Source organism: Manacus vitellinus, unplaced genomic scaffold (assembly GCF_001715985.3).
Source record: "Manacus vitellinus isolate BGI_N305 unplaced genomic scaffold, ASM171598v3 scaffold_0_pilon, whole genome shotgun sequence".
In the NCBI taxonomy this organism is placed as follows: domain Eukaryota; kingdom Metazoa; phylum Chordata; class Aves; order Passeriformes; family Pipridae; genus Manacus; species Manacus vitellinus.
In genome coordinates this window covers 20,001,170-20,025,101 of record NW_021938789.1, presented here as the reverse complement: position 1 = coordinate 20,025,101, position 23,932 = coordinate 20,001,170, and the positions used below count along the sequence as shown (strand labels likewise).

The 23,932-nt window shown below is 35.9% G+C and overlaps 1 protein-coding gene across 1 annotated transcript in view; it reads left to right on the top strand.

Moving 5' to 3' along the window:
- GABRA2 (gamma-aminobutyric acid type A receptor alpha2 subunit) overlaps window positions 1-13,766 on the top strand; it is a 63,297-nt gene extending 49,531 nt beyond the window's left edge. Inside the window, exons 8-9 of the mRNA XM_008927432.3 lie at window positions 8,021-8,223; window positions 11,946-13,766. Of these exons, the coding sequence (XP_008925680.1) occupies window positions 8,021-8,223; window positions 11,946-12,254 (512 nt within the window). The 3' untranslated portion in view covers window positions 12,255-13,766. The remainder of the gene's footprint in view (window positions 1-8,020; window positions 8,224-11,945) is intronic.
- Window positions 13,767-23,932: the final 10,166 nt, after the last annotated feature.

Below are 23,932 nucleotides of genomic sequence, written 5' to 3'. Positions count from 1 at the left end.
AATTAGTACATACAAGAGAACTGTCCATATATATCCTTGACTCTTTTAAGAGGAAAAAAATTTCACAGAATAGAAAAGGTATTAATGTTTTTATTTTAAAAGTAAATTTAGTAAATTTAGATGATTTTCTGAAATAACTTACCTTGATATTATCCAAGGATTTTGGTACTTGATAAATAAGCAGATTTCTAAATATATTTGTAAAGTAAGCAAATTAAATTTGAATTTGTTGAATTATTTGTGTTAAATCTTTCAAGCTGCGGTTCTTTTAAAGAAACCCTTTTCTGAGAGTCTGGGCAACACATTTTCACTAATTCAAGTTGGAGTGTACTGTGAGGCAGTGAACAGCTTCAGCAAAGCAATATAATGGTGCTTCTCTTACAATAAGGTTTTGCTCTCTATTTAAGCCAAATAAAAAACCTCTTTCTTATTTGTGTAACTTAAAGTTCTTTTAGTTTATTTGCTTTTAGAGAAAAAAGAGATTAGCACAACAAAAATAATGTCTATGTGGAATCAGCCACATATGATTAGTCATCAGTAAACACCATGCACTCTTAAAAAAAATAGTCCAAACTCAAATGCATATTAAGTATGATGTACAACAAAGCACTTACTATCGCTCCTGGTAGAGAAAATACCACACAAAACATCATGAAAATTTCGGGTTTGAATATGAGCCTTGTTGAAGTCAAATGAAATGGGTCAGTGGTTTCAGTGGGACCAGAATTCTACCATGGTTTCCTTCTTCAAAATCTTCTATGAATTTAGACATTTCTGCTTATGAAAATGCACATTCCTGTTTCTAGCCTTGCAAGTACACTGTCAAATCCTTCTATATCTCTGTCTTTGCCCTTTTCTGTACCTGTTTCTATACATTTAGGACAGTGTAACTAGTTTCTCCAAAAAGAGTCTCACATCTACTCTTTCTAAAATGCTCTTTCTGTTATTGTGTCACTGTAAAAAGGCACTCCATCAGTAACAAGGCACTAGGATAATTTTCATGAAATTTGTGTCTCTTCTTGTACACTTCTTTCTTGTTCTTGATTTATTTTTTGTTTAATTTATGGGGTTTTTTTAGAAATAAGCAACATCTGCATGGCAGCCTGTTGCTTTACTCTCCTGAGGATTAGTATAATATGGATAATGAACAGTGGCCTGCTTCAGGATGTTTCGAGGGAGCTGTGTAGGATGGCTGCAAGAAAAGAACCACAGCACTCAGTGCCATAAAACTTGAAATCTGTTTATTAAGCACGAGGGGTATACGGAGAAGATAGCATTTTCTATGGCAGTATTTTATTCCTGCCACACAGACATGGACCTCGCTTGCCACTCAGGTCTCTGGCCCCTCCAGACCAGCTTAGACTGGCACCCTGAACCCAGGGAAACAAGACACAAGACTTGGTTTTAGGTTTTAGGCTCTACCTGATGGAGCAGCCTAACCCTGGCATGCAGCATTTCACCTCAGGCTTAACCTTTTGCACTGGGTTGTGTTGGGTTAGATTTTCCCTGAGGAGCTATTTCTTAACATTCTTTTACACTCTAGATGAGGTTGTCAGCTTAAGTTGCCAATGGCCTTTCTAAATACATAACCTTGGGTGAATCTCCCAGTCTTTCTCCGTACCTACTGGCAGCAGTTGTCACTGGGATTTCTGATACCCTCTGTTCTCCTGCCTAAATGTATTACAAAAGTGTGAAGTTAGCCACAGTTTCATAACAAAGTTCAAATATTGCTTTTTACTGTTTTATGGCTGTACTGAATGATTCTTGACAGAGCTGGGGAGATGCACTCAAAGTTTTGTTTGGATAGTACTTTCAGGTGGGCTCCATCCAGTGACATCAGTAGCCCACACCACAGTTAAGTTAATAAAACAAGCTACTTTCAGCAAGGAATATAAAAATCTTAGAAGATTTTTCCTTTACACTTTTATTGATTGTACTTAATTTTTAGTTTTTATATGGAGTAGTCACTTGTTAGATACTCATCTTTGCATTGTATATTAAATATATCAATATTAAAATATAATTAAACAGAAGTTATTGGTTTTGGGAATGTGTTTTTAAAATCAATGAGAATCAATGAGACATTTATTTCAAGTACCTTCTTGAGAGCTAAGCAGTAACTATTGGAATACTGTTCCTCTCCAAGAAACATAACTTCTAGTTATTCAAAGCACCACTTAACATTTATTATTCCATGCGTGAAAGAAGTTACTTTTCCCTTTCTATTCTCTTGCAATGTAGTTTCAAGTTCTAGGTTAACATTAAGGGCCTGGTATAATGAACCATATTTTATAGTAGAGCTCTTTAATCCCTTTTCTTTGTGGTATCTATTTAATGTTGTTGACCTACCCTATCCCAAGTGAATTGTGGCCTAATGTTATGTTGCTTCAACTTTGCTTTAAATTATTGGAAGAGGAAAGTTTTGTCATCGTTGATTAAATAAGTGTTGAATATGTTTTCTGTAGCAGATAAATCTGAAAAGCTTTTGATTGCATTCTTATTGAAAGAGAATGAGCCTAGTTCATAATGCCTTCACTTAGTGCAAGATTACAATCTGTTTCATTTAGTAATGTCTTTATTGTTATGTGTTTAGTGTCAACAGTATTAGCAAAACTAATCTTGTGCATCTTATTGAATTTTCACTTCATTTTTAATGGGTCATAGCATTTAGAAGCATTACGTGTTTGAATAGCAGCATTACATGCAGGTGACAGAAAATCAGAAATTAGTTTTCTTAGTGCTACAGTTATCTGTGTTTTAACTCACACAGAGTATCATTAAGGATGTTAAAATAATGTAGTTAGATATATAGCCTTTGTTAACTGAAGCAAACAAGAACAAAAATTAGTAGTCGTATTACTATGTAGTATATTGTCCAAAATGCAGAATTTTAAATTTGCATAGCTATGTTCTTTTGTCAGCTCACTGTGATAATTTATTGTTATACTTTGTTCCTGTGTCTGTGTTTTTGTTTCTTCTTGATGTGGGTCCTTTCCATGGGGTGCAGTCCTTCTGGAACAGACTGTTCCAATGTAGGTCCCCTGTGGAGCCACAGGTCCTGCCAGCAACCTGCTCCAGTGAAGGTTTTCCATCGTCTCACAGCCTTCTTCAGGCATCCACCTGTTCTCTTGTGGGGTCCTCCATGAGCTGCAGGTGGATCTCTGCACCCCGTGGTTCTCCATGGGCTGCAGGTGGACAGCCCCTTCTCCATGGGTTGCAAGGGAATTTCTGCTCTGGTGCACCAGAGCACCTCCTCCCACTCCTTTTACACTGACCTGGGAGTCTGCAGAGTTGTTTCTCTTACATATTCTCAATCCTTTTCTCTGGCTGCTATTGCTTTTGTGCAGTAATGTTTTTTCTCTGTCTTAAATATGCCATCCCAGAGGCACTGCCACTATCACTGTTGGGCTTGGCCTTGGCCAGCAGTGGCAGGTCCATTTTGGATTGGCTGACATTGGACCTCTCAGTCATAGGGGCAACTTATGGCAGCTTCTCACAAAAGCCACCCCTGTAGCCCCCCACTACCAAAATCTTGCCATGCAAGTGTAACTTTTTAATTGTGCCTCTACAGAAAGAGGAACCTAAATTTTAGATTTTTTTCTCTGGTTATTTTTACGTGAGAATTGAATAATAGACCTGTCTTTTTGAGCAATTCTGTATATGCAAAGTACCTTTTTCCATTTTATTGAAAGAAATCTCAACTGTCTTTATTTATTTCTCCTTTCACATGCTGCAGATTATCTTTTGTGACTGTGGAGATAGCCCACCACTCACACTTTCAGTTTATAATTTTTTAATTGGGAATTTCTGCTAACTGTAGGCATAACACTCAAGTAGTAGGCACTGGACACTGGAAAACTCTAACCCTGAGTGAGAGACTGAGCTGGCTGAAAACAAACTAATATGTCTTCTCAGCTCAGTGGTGTGTGAAGGCAGTAGCTCATATTCTGTAGTGACATAATTACATACAATTTTACTGAAGTTGGGGTAAATAGCACTTGCCATTCAACTTTGGGAATAAGCTTGGCTGTTGATCGATGGGGAACTTTGTTCCATTGCTCAGTATTGATACAGTGAAGCAACATGAACACCAGCTTCACCATGTGTATATCTAGCTTAACTGACTGACTGAATACAACTTTTCTGGAAATAGATTATGTTCCTTGCCTCCCGTGCCATTTAAAGAGACTGTTTTGTGTTGTTCTTTTAGTAAAAAGGGTAGACAGAACACTTGAGCTATTTTCTGTAATCTTTCTCTCAATGGTTGTTCAGACTTCTCTCCTGCTGCTTAAGCAAAATCATCGTACAGTCCTTTTGCATTGCATTTTCTAGTAATAAATATACATAGTGTAAATAAAAAACAAACAGGATGGTGTATAGCCAAATATTATGGTGCAAAATTTACTTTAAAATTACTCTATCTCCAGAATTTTTAAGCTTTTGTTTACACCTCTAACCATTTGCTCCTGGAGTGATGAAATGAAATAGTAATCTGTATCTCTAAAACAGACAACAGTCTTTTCTTTCTGCAGTTATTTGTATTTATGAATCTGTTTGAGTTTTGGACCAGGTTGAGATATCTAGTTACCAAAAAACACTTGCAATTACTATTTAAAAAAAAAAAAGAGAGGAAGAGTGAAACAATAGAGCAATGACATTAACTTCCTAATTTAAAAAAAAGGCAATTTATCAATCCTTCTGTGATACGTTCTTCAACCGTTCTGTATATCTTTGCAAACTGCTGTGATGAAAGGATAAAATAGTGGGAAGACATTAGATAGCCTGATGTTATAAGAAGTAGAGGTCATTTTAAACATTTTGTATAAGTTGTTTGCAAAGCTGAAGTACCTCTTTTGTTACAGAAATCTCCTTTGGTAACTCATTAATTAGGCCTTTCAAAGGAGGTTTCAACATTCTAGCACAAGAAGGCTAAGACAAGATTAGTGTACTAAAATCTCTTCAAATTAGAAAAATCAGTTGATACACAAAAGGTGAAATTAGGTTCCAAAAAACCTTGTCCCTGCTGAGAAGTAGCCTGACTTTTACACAGAAATGTGGACATGAACTAGTCTTCATGACATATGTCATATGTGCTAGCTCCTCCAATATCCACTGTATGTTTTTAATTATGCATTTCTACTTTTTCAGATTATCTATTTTATTAACATAACAGAGCTAGTATTTTCCACAGATATAAGTTTAGTTCCAGTGAAAAGTGTTAAACTTGCAGCCCTGGAGATGGATTTTCTCTCTCCAGTAAGCAGATGCTGCTTCAAAAGCAACACCCTAAAAAAAATCCCAGGCAATCAAGTAACTCCAGTCTTGCTCTGAATGGATAAATCTGTGGTGATAGAAGATATTTAGCTTTTGTAGACATGGACTGCTGAGAACAAAACTTGTAAGGATGTTGGGAGATATTTACTCTCTACTATAAAAATGCTTGGTCCTCTTAAGAGAAAGGAAATGCCAATGGTTTATTTTTTGGACTTTTTTAAAGACTAACTGATGATTACTCTTGGTCTCTTATAAAATCTTACCTATCTATTTCCTTCTGGCATCCATTCAGTGCCACATCTGATGGGTGTTGGGCTATAGGAGATAGTTCTTGACTTATATATAAACTGTGATCTTTCTACATTTTTGGAAAATATCATGCAATCTTTCCATGGCATTTTAAATATACTTTTTTCCTCTAATATTTTGAGTACTTCGTTGTAGGGGTAAAATCTACTTACTGTTTCTTATAGCAATTTTAGTTCACTAGTGTTATGAATTAGATAAGCAATGAAGGATTGTTTTCATCTGGTCAGTGTATGATTTTGTGGGGTTTTAAGTCTTTGTGAAATAAATGAATTTGTTGACAAGATAACCATATTCCTCCACATTAATAATTTTTCAGTCCTCTCAGGTTTAGCAGTGACAAGGAGGCAGATTATTTCAATTCAGTTTTTTTCATAAAGAAGACTTGATAATACTGATTTTTGAAATTAATTATAATGTGCAAAATCATCTGTCTTTTGTCTGAAGAATAACAGCAATGTAAAAAGACTAGAGAATCCTAACTGTCAGGTATCACAGATTAAATTTTCTGTCCAATTTCTTCACACTCAATTCAGGTTAAAAGATTGTGGAAGCTTGAACATAACTGGATTTACAGAATGAAGGAATAAATGAAAGTATGTTGGCAATGGTCTGACAGCGTACTGCTTGATTGGCATTTGGGTCACAAAGTAGTGTGACTTGCTGAATTGTTTAGAGAAATTGTCAAGTGGTAGCAAGATACAAGATGCAAATTTGTGATGTTTTAATTGAGACTAGGAAAGATCAGCAGTAAATCTTAAATCAGATTTCTGAAGAAGTCAACGGGGCTTCCAGAAGATTGGTTTATTCTGAAAGGTAGGACTTAAACAGAGCAGTACCTTAGCAACTGTATATATTTACATGTAAATGAGGTCACCTTATATGTGAGAAACATACATTCATATAATTGTAATGATTTATCTGCAGCTCAGGAATGGTGTTAAACTTTGCATGTGATAACTTTAAATGTAAGATAGGCTGTCTTTTCTTTAGGTGCTGAAAATAATTAAGCTATATGTTGTGTAAGTGTTAGGAGAGAACAAGTTCTTTACAAAATATATTGTCTGCACTTTTTTGTACCATATAGTATGACAGCTGCTTCCTTTTCATTATATAGACTAGTAGATTCCAACAGTGTCATGGCTGATTCCAGGCCAAATCCACTTAAATTTATGGAGGCTGAAAAACGGCAATTAGGGATTTATGTTTGCTAAGGTGTCTGGATACTGTGTGATTCAGCAGGATGCTTCCATGCCTTGTTTTCTCTGCTGCACAGACCTTTGGAAGCTCATCAAGAGACAGTAGCACTGAGACTGAGTCCACTTAGCTTTGCTCTGCCACCCTTTGTAGCACCCTCAGAGATGGAGATTCCTTACTGGAGAGATGGAAATTGCAAAGCCTGAGGAGGTCTCAGTAGGTGTAATTGCTGCCTCTCTTCCCTTTCACACAGTGGTTAAAATTGGTTCTCTTGTAGCAGAAAGAAAGTCTGAGCTATGTCAGTCCTTCAGAACCCAGGTGACAGATTGCTGACAGCAGAAGATCTGACTTAGGAAGAATGACTTTACTTTCTCTTGGGAAACCTCTTACAACAATTTTATGAGTGTGTATTTGTTGAAGCTGTGATGTGCATGTATTTCTGCCATGGAATTCTCCTTTGCCTGTCATAATGGAGTGTGGGCTTACTGATCTGTGCTAAGTATGTCACTTTGTGTTGCTTTTAATTCTGGAGATATATTTAATGGTGACAAAGGGAATAGTTTAGTTTGTCTAAGTGGTATTCAACCTGAGGTGGGAGAACTGATTTACTTAAGGAATGGAGACTGCATTTGTGGTTATGGGTTTCTGCTTGCTATAATTGATTCAGAAAAGTGTTCTTCTCTTCCTTTTCTCCCATGTATCTTTTTTTCTGATTTTTTTTTTAGTATAATTCCTGATTTCCTTCTGGGTCCTCATTATGTAAAAAGTACTGCAAAATGCTTCTAGTAACTGCCACAGTGAATGAACAGTCTTCCTGGATCATCAAGTCTTGTTTTCTGACACATAATATAGTTATAATAATCTGGCATTTCAAATCAATGCTGTTCTAGAAAATAATCCATGTTACCTGAACGAAAACTTATCTTGTTTATTTATTCAACTATGTCACTGGATGGTTTGAGAGACAGTTACTGGCAAAAAACCCCAAAAAATAAAACTCCCAAAACCCCCCAAACCCCCGATATTCATCAGGGAAGTTTAGACAACAAAATTGAACTAGAATACTTCAGAGAAATATCCAGATGTAACCTTTAATATAGTTCTGGCAGTTTATCACCAACTTAGATAAGCAGATTTTCCTTTGCGTTTCAAAAACATACCATAATAGTTTTTGGCTTGTATTTTTCTTAACATTCAAAATCCAAGAAAAAATGTTGATCTTATGTTTTTTGTCCCCTTGCAGGAGTAACAACTGTGTTGACAATGACAACACTAAGCATCAGTGCTCGAAATTCACTCCCCAAAGTAGCATACGCAACAGCTATGGATTGGTTTATTGCTGTTTGTTATGCATTTGTATTCTCTGCATTAATTGAATTTGCAACTGTAAATTATTTCACAAAACGAGGATGGGCCTGGGATGGAAAAAGTGTAGTGAATGATAAGGTAAGTCCTAAGGAAATAGTCCTATTTTCAGTCAATTGCACTAAACCAGCTGTAATACGTTGTTTTGATAAAATAGGCTATGTAAAAAAAATAATACATGGTTCTTTAAATCAAAAGAATGTGGGTGTATTTTCTACCCTGAACAAAAACATATCTCCCTTGATGTAGCAAATCCCATTTGGTCTCACTAATCCAGATTTAGTTATCAAGCACTTTTTTTTTTTTTTAAATATTGGGAGCTGTCTGCCTTGTTTTTTAACTCCTCAGTTACAACTTTATCTGGTCCTTCATAAAATTTAATACAGATTATATTGGTTGATAACCTTTTTTTAAATCTTTTAATTCAACTGAGTTGGAAATAAGAAAAAGAATACAGAAAGATGTAATGTATATTGATTTTCCTGGTAAGTAAGGGTCAGAAAACAAATTAATGTCCATATATGTAACAACTATGAATAACAAAATCTAGAACCTTTGAATATTTCCAGTATTCTAAAACTTATCCCTAATGATAGGTAGACATTAATTTAAAAGCTAATTTAAATAGCAGTTGTACAAAATTCTTCTTCACCTATGAGGGATTGATGCTCTGAGCATGCAGAAATACAGTCATGCCTTAATTTTTTGGTTTTGATAGTGGTGTAGGTGTGATAGCATGAAGTTTTAACTTGATAGAATTTCTTATTTCACGAACAGAATGAACTGGTGATACACCTAACTTTGTATATTTACGGATTAGAATTGTAATAACACAGAACAAATATTAAAACCCACCTGTTTTGACTGACTTAATATATAATTTTGTTCTATCCCAGTCCCTGATTCTACCAATGAAAACAGATTTCTTCTGACGAGGAATACACTGATTTCTGTAATTCTTCTTAAAATAGGACAGGATATTGTTTGCTTCCTAAATGATTATAGTAGATGTGAAGCAAAGTTTCATCAACTGATGATTTCTCAGCACTTTGAATGCATAAAGAAGAAAAATGTTCAGATAATAGTAAAGGAGAATTAGAAGAAATGTACATTCTTTGTAAGTCCCTGTGACTTCCGTAAGGGCGTGAACTATCCATAACTTCAGGATCTGTTCCCTCCTGCTAGAGGTAGATACTGAATCACTACAAGTTTACCAGCATCTCATGAGTGAAGCTTTTCAGACTGGCACGTTGCTCTTGCATTGTAATTATGTAGGGAGCCCTTATAAACTCTCTGATCATCCTTTGGTTGTTCCTTTAAAGTAGTACAGCAGTGTTGTCTCATAATCTTGGGAGCAGCAACTGTTTAACAGCTAGGTAGTATTACTTCCCTAGGAATGACAAAATTAGTCATTACGTTCTAAGATTTATATACCATTCACATGTCTAGTTCTCTACTTTCTTCAAAATGACTTAACAAAAAGCTAAACTTTTAACATAGTCATTGTTTCTCATACGAAAATATGGTTCATCTTTATTATGCAGATTTCATTAATGGTAGTACAGATACCTTTTAAAAACACATTAATTTTGTCTGAAAGGAAGGAATTATAGATGAATTAGAGTGTTTCTCTCATAATTTGATTTGGTAATTTGTTCTTATTTTTGCTGGATTCATCTGTACACCTAAAGCCAGGCTTACTCTTTACCAATTAAAGCTAAATATGTTTCCTCAGTGACAGTCATCTGTGTTCACCTTATATGGAAATTCTTGTCTGAGTGCTGTTGACATGGAATTTGTCTCACAGGAAAGCAGGTGCAGGAACAAGCTACATATTTGATCAACACTATTTCACATTCCAGTCAACAAGGAACAATGCTAAACTCCCAACTGATTCTCAGATTCTCTTTTTATGTGACACCATCTCCTAAGACAAGGTATTTTGGGTACAGCATCTAACCATGAGGATCTTACCAAGACTTTCAGATGGCATGTATAATATAAAATTGGACATAATTTAAAACCAAAATTTGGAAATTGGGTAGATACCTCCCAGTGGAAGCAAAAAATTTAAATGCACCTGAGAAATGCACCTGTATGAGAAATGTCACAAGAATTGCCTCACTTGTGCCACTTCCATTAGATTAAAAATCAAAGCAAACCAATATTTCTTATATGATCCAAAAGTTAACTGTTTCTTCATCTGTTTAATTCTGTATTTTGTGGAAGGGATAGAATGAATCTAATATTTATTGACCTGTATCTAAATAATATATGTATATATTTCGTATTACATTATATTATTATATTTTAAGTATAAATTATATGTTATATTTTTATATATATATGTAAATAATATCTGTTGCTTCCTGAGAAACTGCCTTCTATTCTTTTCTGTAGGTTATTAGAAATTCCTTAGTTTGACAATGCTGCAAAACAGTGAATCAATCTATAACATTACAGTCTTATTGCAGAGCTCACCTGTGTACCTATATATATGTCTAAAACCTGAAGCCTGTATTCATTATCTACACATCCCTGTACCTATGTGTACACATAGACTCTTTACTGAACTGCTATAGGCTGAATTTTAGCCCTTTGAAAGCATACACAATCCCATAACAACACAGAATTGTTGAGGTTAGAATTGACCTCTGGAGATCATCAATTTAACTCCCCTACTCCAAGCAGGATAAGCTAGGGGTGGTTGTTCAGGGTCATGTCCAGACATTTTTTAATATCTCCAAGAATGGAGATTCCACAACCTCTCTGGACAATCTGTGCCAGTGCTCGGCCATGCTTACAGTAAAAGACTTTTTTTTTTTTTTGGTATGTCAAAGTGGTATATTCTGTATTTCAGTTAGTGCTCATTGCGTCTTGTCCTTCCACTGGATATCACTGGGAAGAGTCTGGTCTTCTTTACTCTCTCCCATCAGATATTTATACACATTGTTAAGATTCCTCCCAGAGCCTTCTCTTTTCCAGGCCTAACAGCCCCAGCTCTCTCAGCCTTTCATATTTCAGATGCTTCAGGCTTTAAATCATCTTTGTCATCTTTCACTGGACTTGCTTTATTATGTCCATGTCTGTCTTAAACCAGAAAGCACAAAACTGTACGCAGGGCTCCAGATGTGCCTCACCAGGGCTGAGTTGAGGGGAATGATCACTTCCCACGGTCTGGTGGCAACGCTCTCTGTAATGCAGCCCGGGAGGCTGTTGGCCTTTGTGTCTGTAAGGGCTCATTGCTGGCTCGTGTTTGACTTACTGTCTACCAGGACCTCCTGGGCTTTCTCTGCAAAGCTGCTTTCCAGCCCATTAGCCCCAACCTGTGCTAGTGCATAGGGTTATTTCTCCCCAGGTACAGGATTTAAATTTCTCTTTGCAGAGCTTCATTAAATTATTTAAATTCCATCCCATTTTTCTTATCTTCTGCTATTTTTTAGGTTCTTATTTCTGTTCTCATCACTGCAATTCTATTGTAAGGAGAGTGATACAAAGCAACTAGAGAAAGTCCAACTCTTTTCCAGTTATCCTTAAAATCACAGTGACAGACCCTTCCTCATATAACTTCAATAGGGAATTTGATGGTGCAAAAGCAATTTTATGTCACCTCTACTTTATTTTTGGATAGACGGGAATATTTGAATTTATCAGTACGTTATTCCTGGTATTTATTTTAATATAGTCATTAGTATACTCAGAACACATACTCATTTGTTTCTTTTATTTTTGAAATTATGTTTTCTTAAGTCTATTCTGGCAAATACACATTAAATATTTAACTTCATGCTGTCTCCCAATAGAAAAAAGAAAAAGCGTCTGTCATTAAGAAAAACAATGCCTATGCAGTAGCTGTTGCCAACTATGCTCCAAATATTACCAAGGACTCAGTGCTACCAACCATCTCCAAGAGTGCTACAACTGCAGAACCCAACAAGGCAAAACCAGAAGCGAAGCCACAAGAAGCAAAGAAGACATTCAACAGTGTTAGCAAAATTGACAGAATGTCTAGAATAGTGTTTCCAGTATTATTTGGTACTTTTAATTTAGTGTATTGGGCTACATATTTAAACAGGGAGCCTGTCTTACTTGGCTTTGCGCCATCAACCTAAAAGCTGAATTGCACTGAGGACTTAACGCATCATTCTAATCAGATAGGTTGTTTGCTATGTACAGTCTGACTAATAACTGCTAATCTGTGAACCATTATGTACAGTGTGTATATAAATGTCTTGTCTGTGTATCTCCAAAGGAGGCACACAGTGTTAATTCATGGGTCTGTAAACAGATAGCACCCATGGCAAATACAGCCAGCTCTTTAAAAGTTAAACCCAGGGGACTTCGGTTAAACTAGCATTCAAATATACAGAGTTATATTCTCTCCATACAATGAAATGAAGATATGATCCTACATAATTATTTAGGAACAGTATTTTTTTAATTTAAAGTTAAAATATTTTTCTATAAAGTAACTAATTCTACTTTAATGAAAGAAAATGTCATTTAAAAAAGTGATTTTTTTTAAAAAGGTGTAATTGTTTGATACAATAGCAGTACCCATGTACATAACAGAGTACAGAGGTCATACAGTTCTACTCTTCACAAATATTCTGGATACTAGTTAGACTGAAGAGGTAGGAAAGACTACTATATGGCAAAAGCCACAAGTTTCTTACTTCTGTCCTCTTTGAAGTTGTTAATAAATTCATCTAATTGAGTTCAGGGAAAAGTGCTAATCAAATTTCCAATATCAACCAACTTCTGCTAGTGAGACTTATTCTTTTCACTGCTTTATTTATTTGATATTGCTAAACCGGGTTGTCTGGTTCAGCAAGGAATTTTTTTTGCTTATTGATTTTGTTCTTAATTGGATATTATCAGATTCATAAACGCACTCAGAAATTTTTCAGGGTTAAGTATATCAGTAATATAATATACTTTATTTCCTTGCCTAATATTTTCTTAAAGCCTGCCATTAAAATATTTACCTGTGTTTGTCCCAGGAAGCACTGTTTTCAAGGGAAATGAGAACCATGATTTAAGTTCAGGAAATTGTCCATATAATAAAATTTACTGCTGCTTTTGTAAATTGCAACTTTACATTTCGCTGACATAACTTTACAACAACTTTGTATACTAGAAATGATTTTGCTAAGATTTGAATGTTATTTTTTTAATAAAAGGTCATGCATCATCAGTAGGTATCAACTGTATTTCATATACACAGATATAACAAAATTGGAGCTGCCACTGGCAATTTTATAAGAACATTTAATACTATCAGTAAAATTGTTTTTCATCTGAGTCTTTGCAAAGATTCTTTATGCCCCTAAAGGCCTGGTAAATCATAGCATAAGAAATAATTGTGTACTGTATTTAGATTTTAGTATACTTGGCCAATCAAAAATATTTTGATTCACACATACATTAGCAGTTATTAGTTGACCTTTAAAAAAAGATACACCTTTATGATGATGTCTTCTAGTAGAGACATTTGTAGTCGTATAGTGTCATTTATTGCAGTTTTGTACAGTACTTGAGTATAGTGCATAACATAGATATGTTCAGAGTTTAAAAAAAAGTTGTACAAATATTTCTAAAATCAAATAAAAGAGTATCTTAAGTCATGGAAATGTGCTAAAAACAACAAAGAGAAACAATGCTTTCTTTTGCTGTTTTATTTTCTTGCTTTTTCTTTGCTTTTGATGTGATTCTGTTTTGTATTTTGTGTGACAGTATACACGCCAAGGTCACAAATGCATATTATGAATAGAATTAATAGTTAAGACAGAGATGGCATCAGTAAAATAAAGACATTTCATAGGTTATAAATGAAAGGGAAAAGCATGGACAAGGTGTGTATCCCTTGAATTCCCTCTAAGTAAACTGTCAGTCTAAACCTTTCTCATCAACAGTAGCTAAAAAATGAGCACTTTACTCAGAACATTAGAATAAAAATATCCTTATTTTCATATATATTTATATGTAAATGTAGATCTTCCATGTAACAGGGAGATGTGTGCAATAGTGTGATTATAAGCATAAGGCTGGAAGGCAAGCAATAAAAAAAGGTTTTTTCATGGTATAACTATACATTTTTAAAATGTTTCATTTGTAAATTATAAATTATCCCTTCAACATCACATTGTCCAGGTATGAATAAGTATATAAATATGTACATATGTACAAATAATTGTAAATATTAGGAGTATAGAAAAATCCCTTCACTTTTAACTCTGTTTTTGGCAAAGGGCTCTGACTGTATAGTTCAATGGAGGCCCATGCTAAACTGCTCTTGCTCGATTATGTTTTCTGTGACTGAGGTCTCCCTCCTGTGACCTACTGGGAGTTCATACCTTCTGTTCACATCAAGATCTAGGAATTCTCCAAACCTCACTGGACAGGGGTATGAGAAACAGAGATTTGTGTTTCACCCTTGGCTACGTCCCAAGTACTCAAAGCCTTCACAATGTTGACATGATGTTGTGTATTTCTCCATGCACGACACTGTATAGTCAGAACTCTCCCCACACCAAATATGTGTGCTCAGAGTCATGCTGAATTACCTGATAAGGAAGGATTTTGCATCCCTATCCAAAAACGGGACCCCTCAAAGGTTTTTGACAGTACAAGTCTTCTCCAGCAAGATTTCTTCTCTGGAAAATAACATCTGGATAATTCAGAGCTGCATGCAAAAAGTGTATCTTCAGTTTGCACAAGAAGCTGATGATGTCTAAAGTTAGTCAGCTCTCCTACTACTGCTTTTATTGGGTACAACTATTTTTTCATTGACTGACCCTTTTCTCTGTGCTTGTGTTATGCTTAGAGTCAGTCAGTCAAAAAAACAGGTGTTTATCAGATGCTAAAGATACATTTATTGCACATTTATATAGAAAAGTAGGCAAACTATATAAATTCACTCAGTGAAAAAGAATAAATTTTAAATATTTACATGCAGTTATTGTGGGCATCAGCAAGGCTTTTAAGTGGGTATGCTCCAGAAAAGCTTCACTTTTACATTCAGTTCAGTTGGTCTACATTAAAGCAAACTCCTTCTGTGGGAAGAAGCAGTCTGCTTTATTGTTTCACTACAGAAATATTTACAGTGGGCAAACTGAGTACACGTAATTTGCAAATCTATAACACTATCAACTGGATTAGTGAATTTAAATGTGAATTTAAGTGAATGGAAGCACTGTGCAAGGAATGTCACAGTTAGACCTTCTTTTCATTTAGCAGTATAGAATCTGTGTCTAGGATTTTACAGCTGATGTCACAAAGTTAAATGCAAATACCCAGAAGTTTCATTTCATTTGAGTAGGGAGAGAGAATAAGTGAGAAAACGCAGGTCACTTCTCTCTCTCAGACTTGCACATGGAATCTACCAGTGAATTTTTTGGTTGACATATAAATCTAATTTATTTTTCCCATTACTTTTGGGTCAGGGTGTCATATTTTATACGACTTAAGAAATTAATACAATAAATACAAAGATTTTCTTACACTGTGGTAAACTTATATTGGAATTACACTAGTTCCGAATGAGGTTTATGAAATCGGTTTTCAATGTTGTACTAGGGCACAGACTTTTGAATGCATGTGGTCAGTTAATTTAACAGTAATTCACAAATCAGCATGAAAACTGTGGAAATCAGCAGTGTTTATCAGCCAGAGTTGTCTGCTGGACACTTCATGACAGATTGCTTTTAAAAGAGTGGCTTCCAAACTTCTCAATTGTACTGTAGCCAATGAAATTACCTTCACCTTCCATATCTGGGCTAATTCAACTTGTAACTGCTGCAGTGTTGAGCATCTTTTTAAAAAAATTATTATGGTAGGTGTTCTGAGATATAAGCTTTAGTTTGGTAGACTACTCATACCACTGAATATTATTCTAAATTAAGGAGCTAATTTGCCTCTATAGTCACAGGAAAGAGCATTTAGACACCAAACAGGAGCCTTACGGAATCACCTTCCCTTCCCTGTTGTTATAGGTGGTGAGACTTTTCAAAAGTGGGGTGACCATAAAGTGTCTGTATGAAATCAACCAGAAGCAGCTGGAAGGGGGTAGGGATGTACGAGGGAGGAAAGGAGTATGGAGAAAAAGCTTTGTTACCATGTCAGTGGATTGTGAGGTAACTGAGGAAGAAGCTGTTGAGGAATTAATGGTGTTTTTGTTTCAGTTCTGAGCCTTCACTGCCATATGTGACTTGTGGGAAAGTAACTCTTAGAGCATATGAAATTGAAATACTTCTTGTATGACTCTGCTGAACTTACTGGACATGACTTGTGCCTTTGAAAGTGAGAGGTTTCTACTGGCTGCTTTATGAAAACAGTCCATGCAGTGTTGTGTACCTCCTGCCATTTGGGATATCTAGGATAGAGGGAGAAAAGAAGCTTCAGAAATTAAACAAAAGTTTGTTAATTCTACATTTTGTTTTCTTAAAAGGTGTGACTTTCACTTAAACTCAGACAGTCAGCATCCATCCTCCATATCTCTCATTCCTATTCTGAAAGTTTAGTAGTGCAGAAGTTTTGCCTTGGCCTTTCACAAAATAGATGGTCTATGCTGCTGAACATTTCCATTCCTAACAAATATGCACAGAAGATTATTTCACTGTGGATATGAAGCTATCATCAGTCTGTGCCCAATTATGTGTAGACACACAATGCTAAAATTTATAAAGCAATGCAATGAGTTTTAAAGTAGAGGAAGAAAACATTTTAAAATAAACCCAGTAAGTCAAATACCTTCATTTAAAAAACACATAAGATAAATGTACAAATGTCCAAACACATTGAAATATAATCTCTGAGTGTGGTAAAATTTGATGTCACATATAAAGGTTTTGTCTTCCAGACATTGAAACACTAAAGTAATTATGTGAATTTATATGAAATTCAGCTAATGCTTCAGCCTCGAGTAAAGAGAATGGTTCTTTATAAAGGAGTGTTAGGATTCCTTCCACCTCCTCCCAGTCACAGTGTACCACCTTCTAGAATGCTCATAGTGTGCAATATAACTTTGTTATATCCCTTTAATGTCTTGATATTTTTTTCTTTTTAGTCAAGGAGACCTTCTCCACCTCATTTCTGCAGATAACCCAAACTCCCTAGCAACCAGAACTTTTAATTATCCATCTGAGAATTAGCCATCTGAGAATCCGTGAGGAACTTCATCACTTTAGGCCTTTAGTAGTAGAAGTTAAAGGATCAAAACTTTGTTTCAATGAATGGCAGATCTTCATCACATAAAATGTTTGTTTTCCTCTACTTTAAACCACTTAATTTTTGAGATTCACATCTCTAGGTGAATTGTTTAACTTGTATTTTGGAGTCTGTGATTACATCTCACTGGAAGAGGCTAAACTTTGAGGGCTTGTCATCTCTGACAGAGATCAGGGCAAAATTTGCGCTGAATTTAAAACAAAACTGATTCAAATCCTCAGGACATTCATCTACATCAATGAAGTCAGTAAGAATTTTTGCAGAAGAGGAGTACACCTAACAGTACACCTGGATGCTCCTTTGGATAGAGGTTGGCAGTTCTTTAATCCATGAAAATAAACCATTAAAAGAAGAGTCAACCATACTGAAACACAGGACTTGATGTCTTTTCTATTTCTGGTATATATTAATGCCCTTTAAGAATGTTTACAAAGAGCTATGAGTTAGGATTAGGTGATAACACTAACAAAAAGGAATTTGGAGGATGTTTTGAAATATGCAAGATACTCTTCCTCTAGTGTTGAAGTCTACATAAATACATATGATTATATTTTTATTAAAAATTCTATTTTGCTTTTAAATTTTAATTCTTTTCATAATGTTGTGATTACTTCACTCAGTCAGGGGTTCTGGTATATGTCTTTATGCATTCAAGGTTTTTAATGGTTGCAATGAGTGGTTTCATTCATCTGATATTAAAAGAGGCAAGCTCAAGCTTCAACAGGTTGAAGTGTTATATTTGTTTTCCAGTACTTTATCCATCTAACTATGCTGTTGAGGATGAATGGAAATAGAGAATGAAACAAGATATTACTTTGATAAACTGATTTTGATATTCTTTATTAGGTGTTCATTTTGGCTGAATTTATCAGTTTGTAGGCTACTGTAGCTTAGCATTAGCACGGAATGCAATGTAGTACTTTACATCTATTAGAATACATATGCACCGTATCTATAAACTGTTAAAAAATCAGTTCCTAAACAGCACCCCTACACCCTCTCCCCCAAATAGTCACTTTATTAGGAAACATTTGAAGGCACTTTAATTTTAATGGACCTGATTACACTAAATCTTTTTATACTTTATTAAAAAAATAGTAAAAATACAGTGGAGTCTGATTCAGACATGGTTAGCAACTTCTCAGCTGGGCTGGAGTCAGAAAGCATTTATTCATTGTATGACAAATCTACTTTAGTGAGTCACTTAGGCATGAAAATGTATAGGACTTGGAAAATAAATGCTTCCAGTATACTAACAAGAAATAAGGAAACAGGAAGAATGAAACCAATAATTTTAAAGAAAATTAAACACCAATCAAATATGCACAGTAAGAAACTGCATGATAAATGTAAGTATACTTAACTTTGAACATGAACATCATACAAAATCTTCTGGGTGACAGTTCACTTATTTAGTAGGTTTCATAGTTATAAATAATTAAAGAGGATAATAATATTCTGTAATTTGTGACCTTGTTTTAACTGGGAAAATTGTTACTTTTCTAAAATGTAAAAGAAATAACTGGATTTATGTTTGAATGTGTCACTGCTTGCTGTTGAAGAATATTTATTAACCACATGCAAAATATTGCTTAACATTATCTTTTTGTACTTCTTATTAAAGTTAATTTAAATATAGCACATTTTGTATTTTTGTTTTTAATGCTTTGACAGCAAAAATTCCCTTCATGGCTTTTCTCATAGGACTTCTGTGTGGGTTTTTCATTTGCTTGCTTTTAAGCAACCCATTACAGCCTCTGTGAAGGTGCTTTTTTATTAAAGACAGAATTTCCCAAAGGAAGCTAACAATATATTGGAAAAAAATATTCCTGGTCTTGATGAGAGTTTAACAGGTTTCCTATTTATATAATGAGATTGCCCTCATGTATTCATATTCACATGCCATTGTTTCATGTTTTCGGAAGGCTATAAAACATAATATTGCTGCTGGGTATACACTAACCACCAGTCTATGTGAAACACAAGAAACCTCCTACTGGACACCTTGATTCATCATTGGGAGTAGATGAAGTAACAAAGCTTACTTGGAAACAACCAAATGACTACACTGTTAGTAGGTTGTGGGTTTAGTTTTGGTATTTGTTTTGAAATGAATGTTCTGAGTTCCGAGTCTTTCAGTGCAAAAACTATAAATATTTCAGGGATGGCCCTTTCTTTTCCTGGAAAGTTCTGTCTTCTCATGAGAAATACATAAATGTTCTTCATGGAAGATGAAGAACATTACATCCTTATCTCTAAATTTGAGAGACGTGAGTTTGAAGGGTGGACTATATGTGGTGGGTAAGGAATTGGCTGGATGGGCACAACCAGAGAGTTGTGGTCAATGGCTCAATGTTCAGGCAGAGACCAGTAACAAGTGATGTCCCTCAGGGCTCTGTCTTGGGATCGGTGCTCTTCAATATCCTTAGCAATGACACAGACAGTGAGATCCAGTGCAACCTCAGCAAGTTTGCAGGTGACATGAAACTGAGCATTGCAAGTGACACAACAGAAGGAAGGGATGCCATCCAGGGGAACCTGGACAAACTTGAGTAGTGGGCCCATGGGAACCTCATGAGGTTCATCAGGTCCAAGTGCAAGGTGCTGTACCTGGATTGGGGCAATGCCAGACATGAGTCCAGACTGGGAGAAGTTGTTGAGAGCAGCCCTGCAGAGAAGCACTTAGGGATTCTAGTGGATGAAAACTGGACATGACCCATCAAGGTGCGCTCATAGTCCCATAAGGGACCATATCCTGGGCTTCATCAAAAAAGGAGTGGTCAGCAGGTTGAGGGAAGTGATTATCTCCCTCCGCTCTGCCCTCATGAAACTACATCCAGGTTTGTGGTCCTCAGCATAAGAAAGAGATGGAGCAGCTAGAGTGGGTCCAGAGGAGGGCCCCAAAGATGATCACAGGGCTGGAGCACCTCTCCAAAAAAGACAGGCTGTGAGAACTGGGTTGTTCAGCCTGGAGAAGAGAAGGCTTCAGGGAGACCTCATTGTAGCCTTCTGGTACTTAAAAGGGGCTTATTAAAGAGAGGGAGAGGGACTTTTTACATGGGCAGGTAGTGATAGGACAAAGGGTATTGGTTTTACACTAAAAGACAAGAGATTCAAATTAGGTATTAGGAAGAAATTCTTTACTCTGGGGGTGGTGAGGAACAGGCACAAGTTGCCCAGAGAAGTTGTGGGTGCCCCATTCCTGGAAGTACTCAAGGCCAGGTTGGATGGGGCTTTGAGTAACCCGATCTAGTGGAAGGTGTCCCATGGCAATTTATAGAATGCTGAGGGATTAAGAGCAATGCAGAAAATGGTCTATAATGTAGTAAATATTTTTCAGGAAACTTTTAATCCAAAAATCAGACTGTGATGAATAAGGATTTATTTTTAACAGTATGCTTATGTACAGATATGAAGGAATCAGGTGGCCTGAGTAATATTTGCAGAGCTGACAAATCACATGGGAGAAGAGAAGCATTTAACTAGATCCAGCATGGAAAACATTTTGAACAGTTGTCCTTTGCATTTGTGGTGAATAGGAGTCACAGTAAAAGTGAAAAATAAATATTCATAACATTTTAAATATTGAAAAGCAACTCTGCTTTCAAGTTCTTTGCAGATCTTTTAAGACCCTGGTATAAATTATTAAAGAGGAAGGAACTCGATGTCGCTTCCATTTTCCAAATACTAGCATCATTTTTTGCTAATGTTGGACATGAGTGGCAAATGCCAAGAATGTGACAAAGGTTTGTGAAGATTACTGTTTTGTGAAGAGCAACATATTTAACTGTTGCACTCCTCTCCCTTCCCCCCAGGTGAGTTGTTAATATTGGAGTTAGTAAGAATTGGCAGTGAAAATGCTTTCAGGTTCTGGCTTGGCTTTTTGTCTTAAACCTTTCTGATGAAACACATTTTCCTCCAAAAGCCCTTTCTATTACTCCTTTTTATCACAGCTACCTGACACTAAACAGATTAGTGTTTGCAGAAATGACAGTGATGGGAGTTTAGAGTCAAACCATGCTTCACCTTGCCTTATAGGTTGAGTTCAACTGTTTTTACTGTAGGCTGTGTACAATGGTCAATGTTTATATTTTTAAAATAAGAATTCCGACAACATTAATATGCTAGAACAAGTGTCTAGTAATAGTAATGATCAGGTAGTAGTGGTAATATCGAAGACTAGATCCATATGGTAACCCTGCCATTTACCAGTGGTGGGAGTACCTTCACACCTCAGACTAAGAGACAGCACTAAAAAAACCCAAACAAAATATTGGGGAAAACCCTGGGCAAATATAGGAGGCTTCTGAAGTGCATTGATGACAACTTCCTGGCACAGGTCATGAAGTCAAGAAGGGGTGGCACAGTGCTGCAGCTCATACTTACAGACAAGGATTGACTGGTTGGGAATGTGCAAACCTTGGGTGCACTGACCATGAGATAATGTTTAGGATCCTTAGAGGAGGAAACAAGGCAAAAACCAGGATTCCACCTGATATTAATGAACCATGCATTAGAGGAATGTTCTGCATAAGCTATGGGTCTAAGCCACAGCTTTATGGCAACTATATTTGTGTTATAATTTGTGAATCACTAAAAACTATTGCTTGGATCATATTTTAAAGTAGCTAGAGCAGAATAGCTAATGTCTCTTGAGCCAAACTGTTGGCTCGAGTGAAAGAAAGGAACTTTCCTACTTTGGTAAATATAATAGTATAAAATGTTGAAACACTACTAGTGATGCTAAATGCTGACCTATTTATTTATTTATTTACTTACTTATAGCTGTATAAGCTCCAGAATTTGAACAGTTGAGCTGACACAGAAAGCAAGTGCTAGCCAAATGGAAGGAATGGGAACGAATATCCAGAGGTGAGGGAAGAGCTTAGCATAGTTGTGAACTTGCATCTTTAAGCTTTGCCTGGTCTGTTGAGGTTCAAATCCCTGGATGAAATCCTGGCCTGATTCATTTTGAAGCTACTTTTGGATCCCAAGTTTGTCCTCCAACTTCTTACTAGCATATACTTTCGTTTGTAATTTAAACTTTTTGTAAATGTCAAACTTTTATGATATTTTTCACAGGAGGCATCTTTCCTGCCTGTCACAACTTTCCTTATTAACTGAATTCTCTTCATATTCAGTGGCATGCTCCCATAGCCTACTTGATCAGTCAGCCAGAAAAGCAGAGTTGGCTGTCTAAACTCCATAGCCCATATCCATCTAGAGGGAGGAGTAACTTCCCTTTGTCAGCAGATCCATTGAACTCTGGGGGCAATTTATGTGTGGGACATTACATGTAAAAGTGCAGCATGAAGGAGTGTAACTTTTCCAGCATTACCAGCATGTAGGAAAACCTTACTGTTTGGGTTGCTAGGATTTTTATTAATTCTACAGGTACTTTTTTCCTATATTAAGGAGACTAAGAAAAATTAGCTGTATGTCTTGCATTCCCACAACAGTCAGCACAGTAGACAGCCAATCACTATTACCCTGTTTCTTACCTTGTATGCTGATATCTCATTTTGCCTTTGAGCAACAGTTTCTATTCCTTAGTTACAAAGAAAGACTCTGAATTATGCCAAATATCAAAAGATACAGCACTCCCTGAATCTGCAGACAATCTGACTCAACAGATCACTTCTGAGAAGTGTCATTTTAGAGTGTTGTGGAAAAATCAGTTAATCATTTAATTGATACTCCAAATAAGACAATTTAAATAATTTGAGCAAGGAAGAGGGTTTGTTTCCTCTGCTAGGCTTCAAATACTTATTTTTAACTATAGTTATTTGGATATGGGAAAGAGGAAATCATAAAATAAGAGCAAACTGAGATTTATGCAGTGCTGCACTATTATGAATCAAACAGAACTAAGTTTTGCAGGTTGTAAGGCAAGGATGGATATTTAAAAGTACCTTGCAAAGTTGTAAAGCTATAGCTCTTATTAATGATAAAAACTCTGCCCTCTAATAAGGACTGTTTCCTGCGGTAGGACACAGGCTAGAATTGAAGCTACACCTCATTTTGCTACATCTTGTTTTGGTGTTGGTCTAGCACAGAAAAGCCAATGTGTGAAAAGGCTTTTCCCATGTTTCATGTCTTTAGTTGTTTCTTCTCTATTGCATGATTGGACCTCTTATTATACTTTGATGTCTTATGTCTATGAGTCTACAACTACATGAAATAGTCCTTTTAACGTTAAGATCCTGCCACTGAATCAATGTTTTGCCTGCTACCCATCCTCCATTTTCACAATGAAAATTTTCAAATTGTCCATTCAGTTTTGTAGAGAATTAATGATAAACAGATTATTTCTATTTGTTCTGAGCTAATCACAATGCCATAAAGAGCTGACCACTTGAAATTATTGCCTTTTTCACTACTCACACATCACACTGGTTGCTAAAGCCTAAGTATTTATGTCCAAAGTGTGGTTGCTTTGTTGCTAAGTTATAATAATGGCAAAACTTTCAAGACCTTTGAGCATGATGCACATATGCATATTGTTTTAATTATTTCACTATTGATGAAATAGTGATCATCAAAGCTAAAGGAATAACCACAA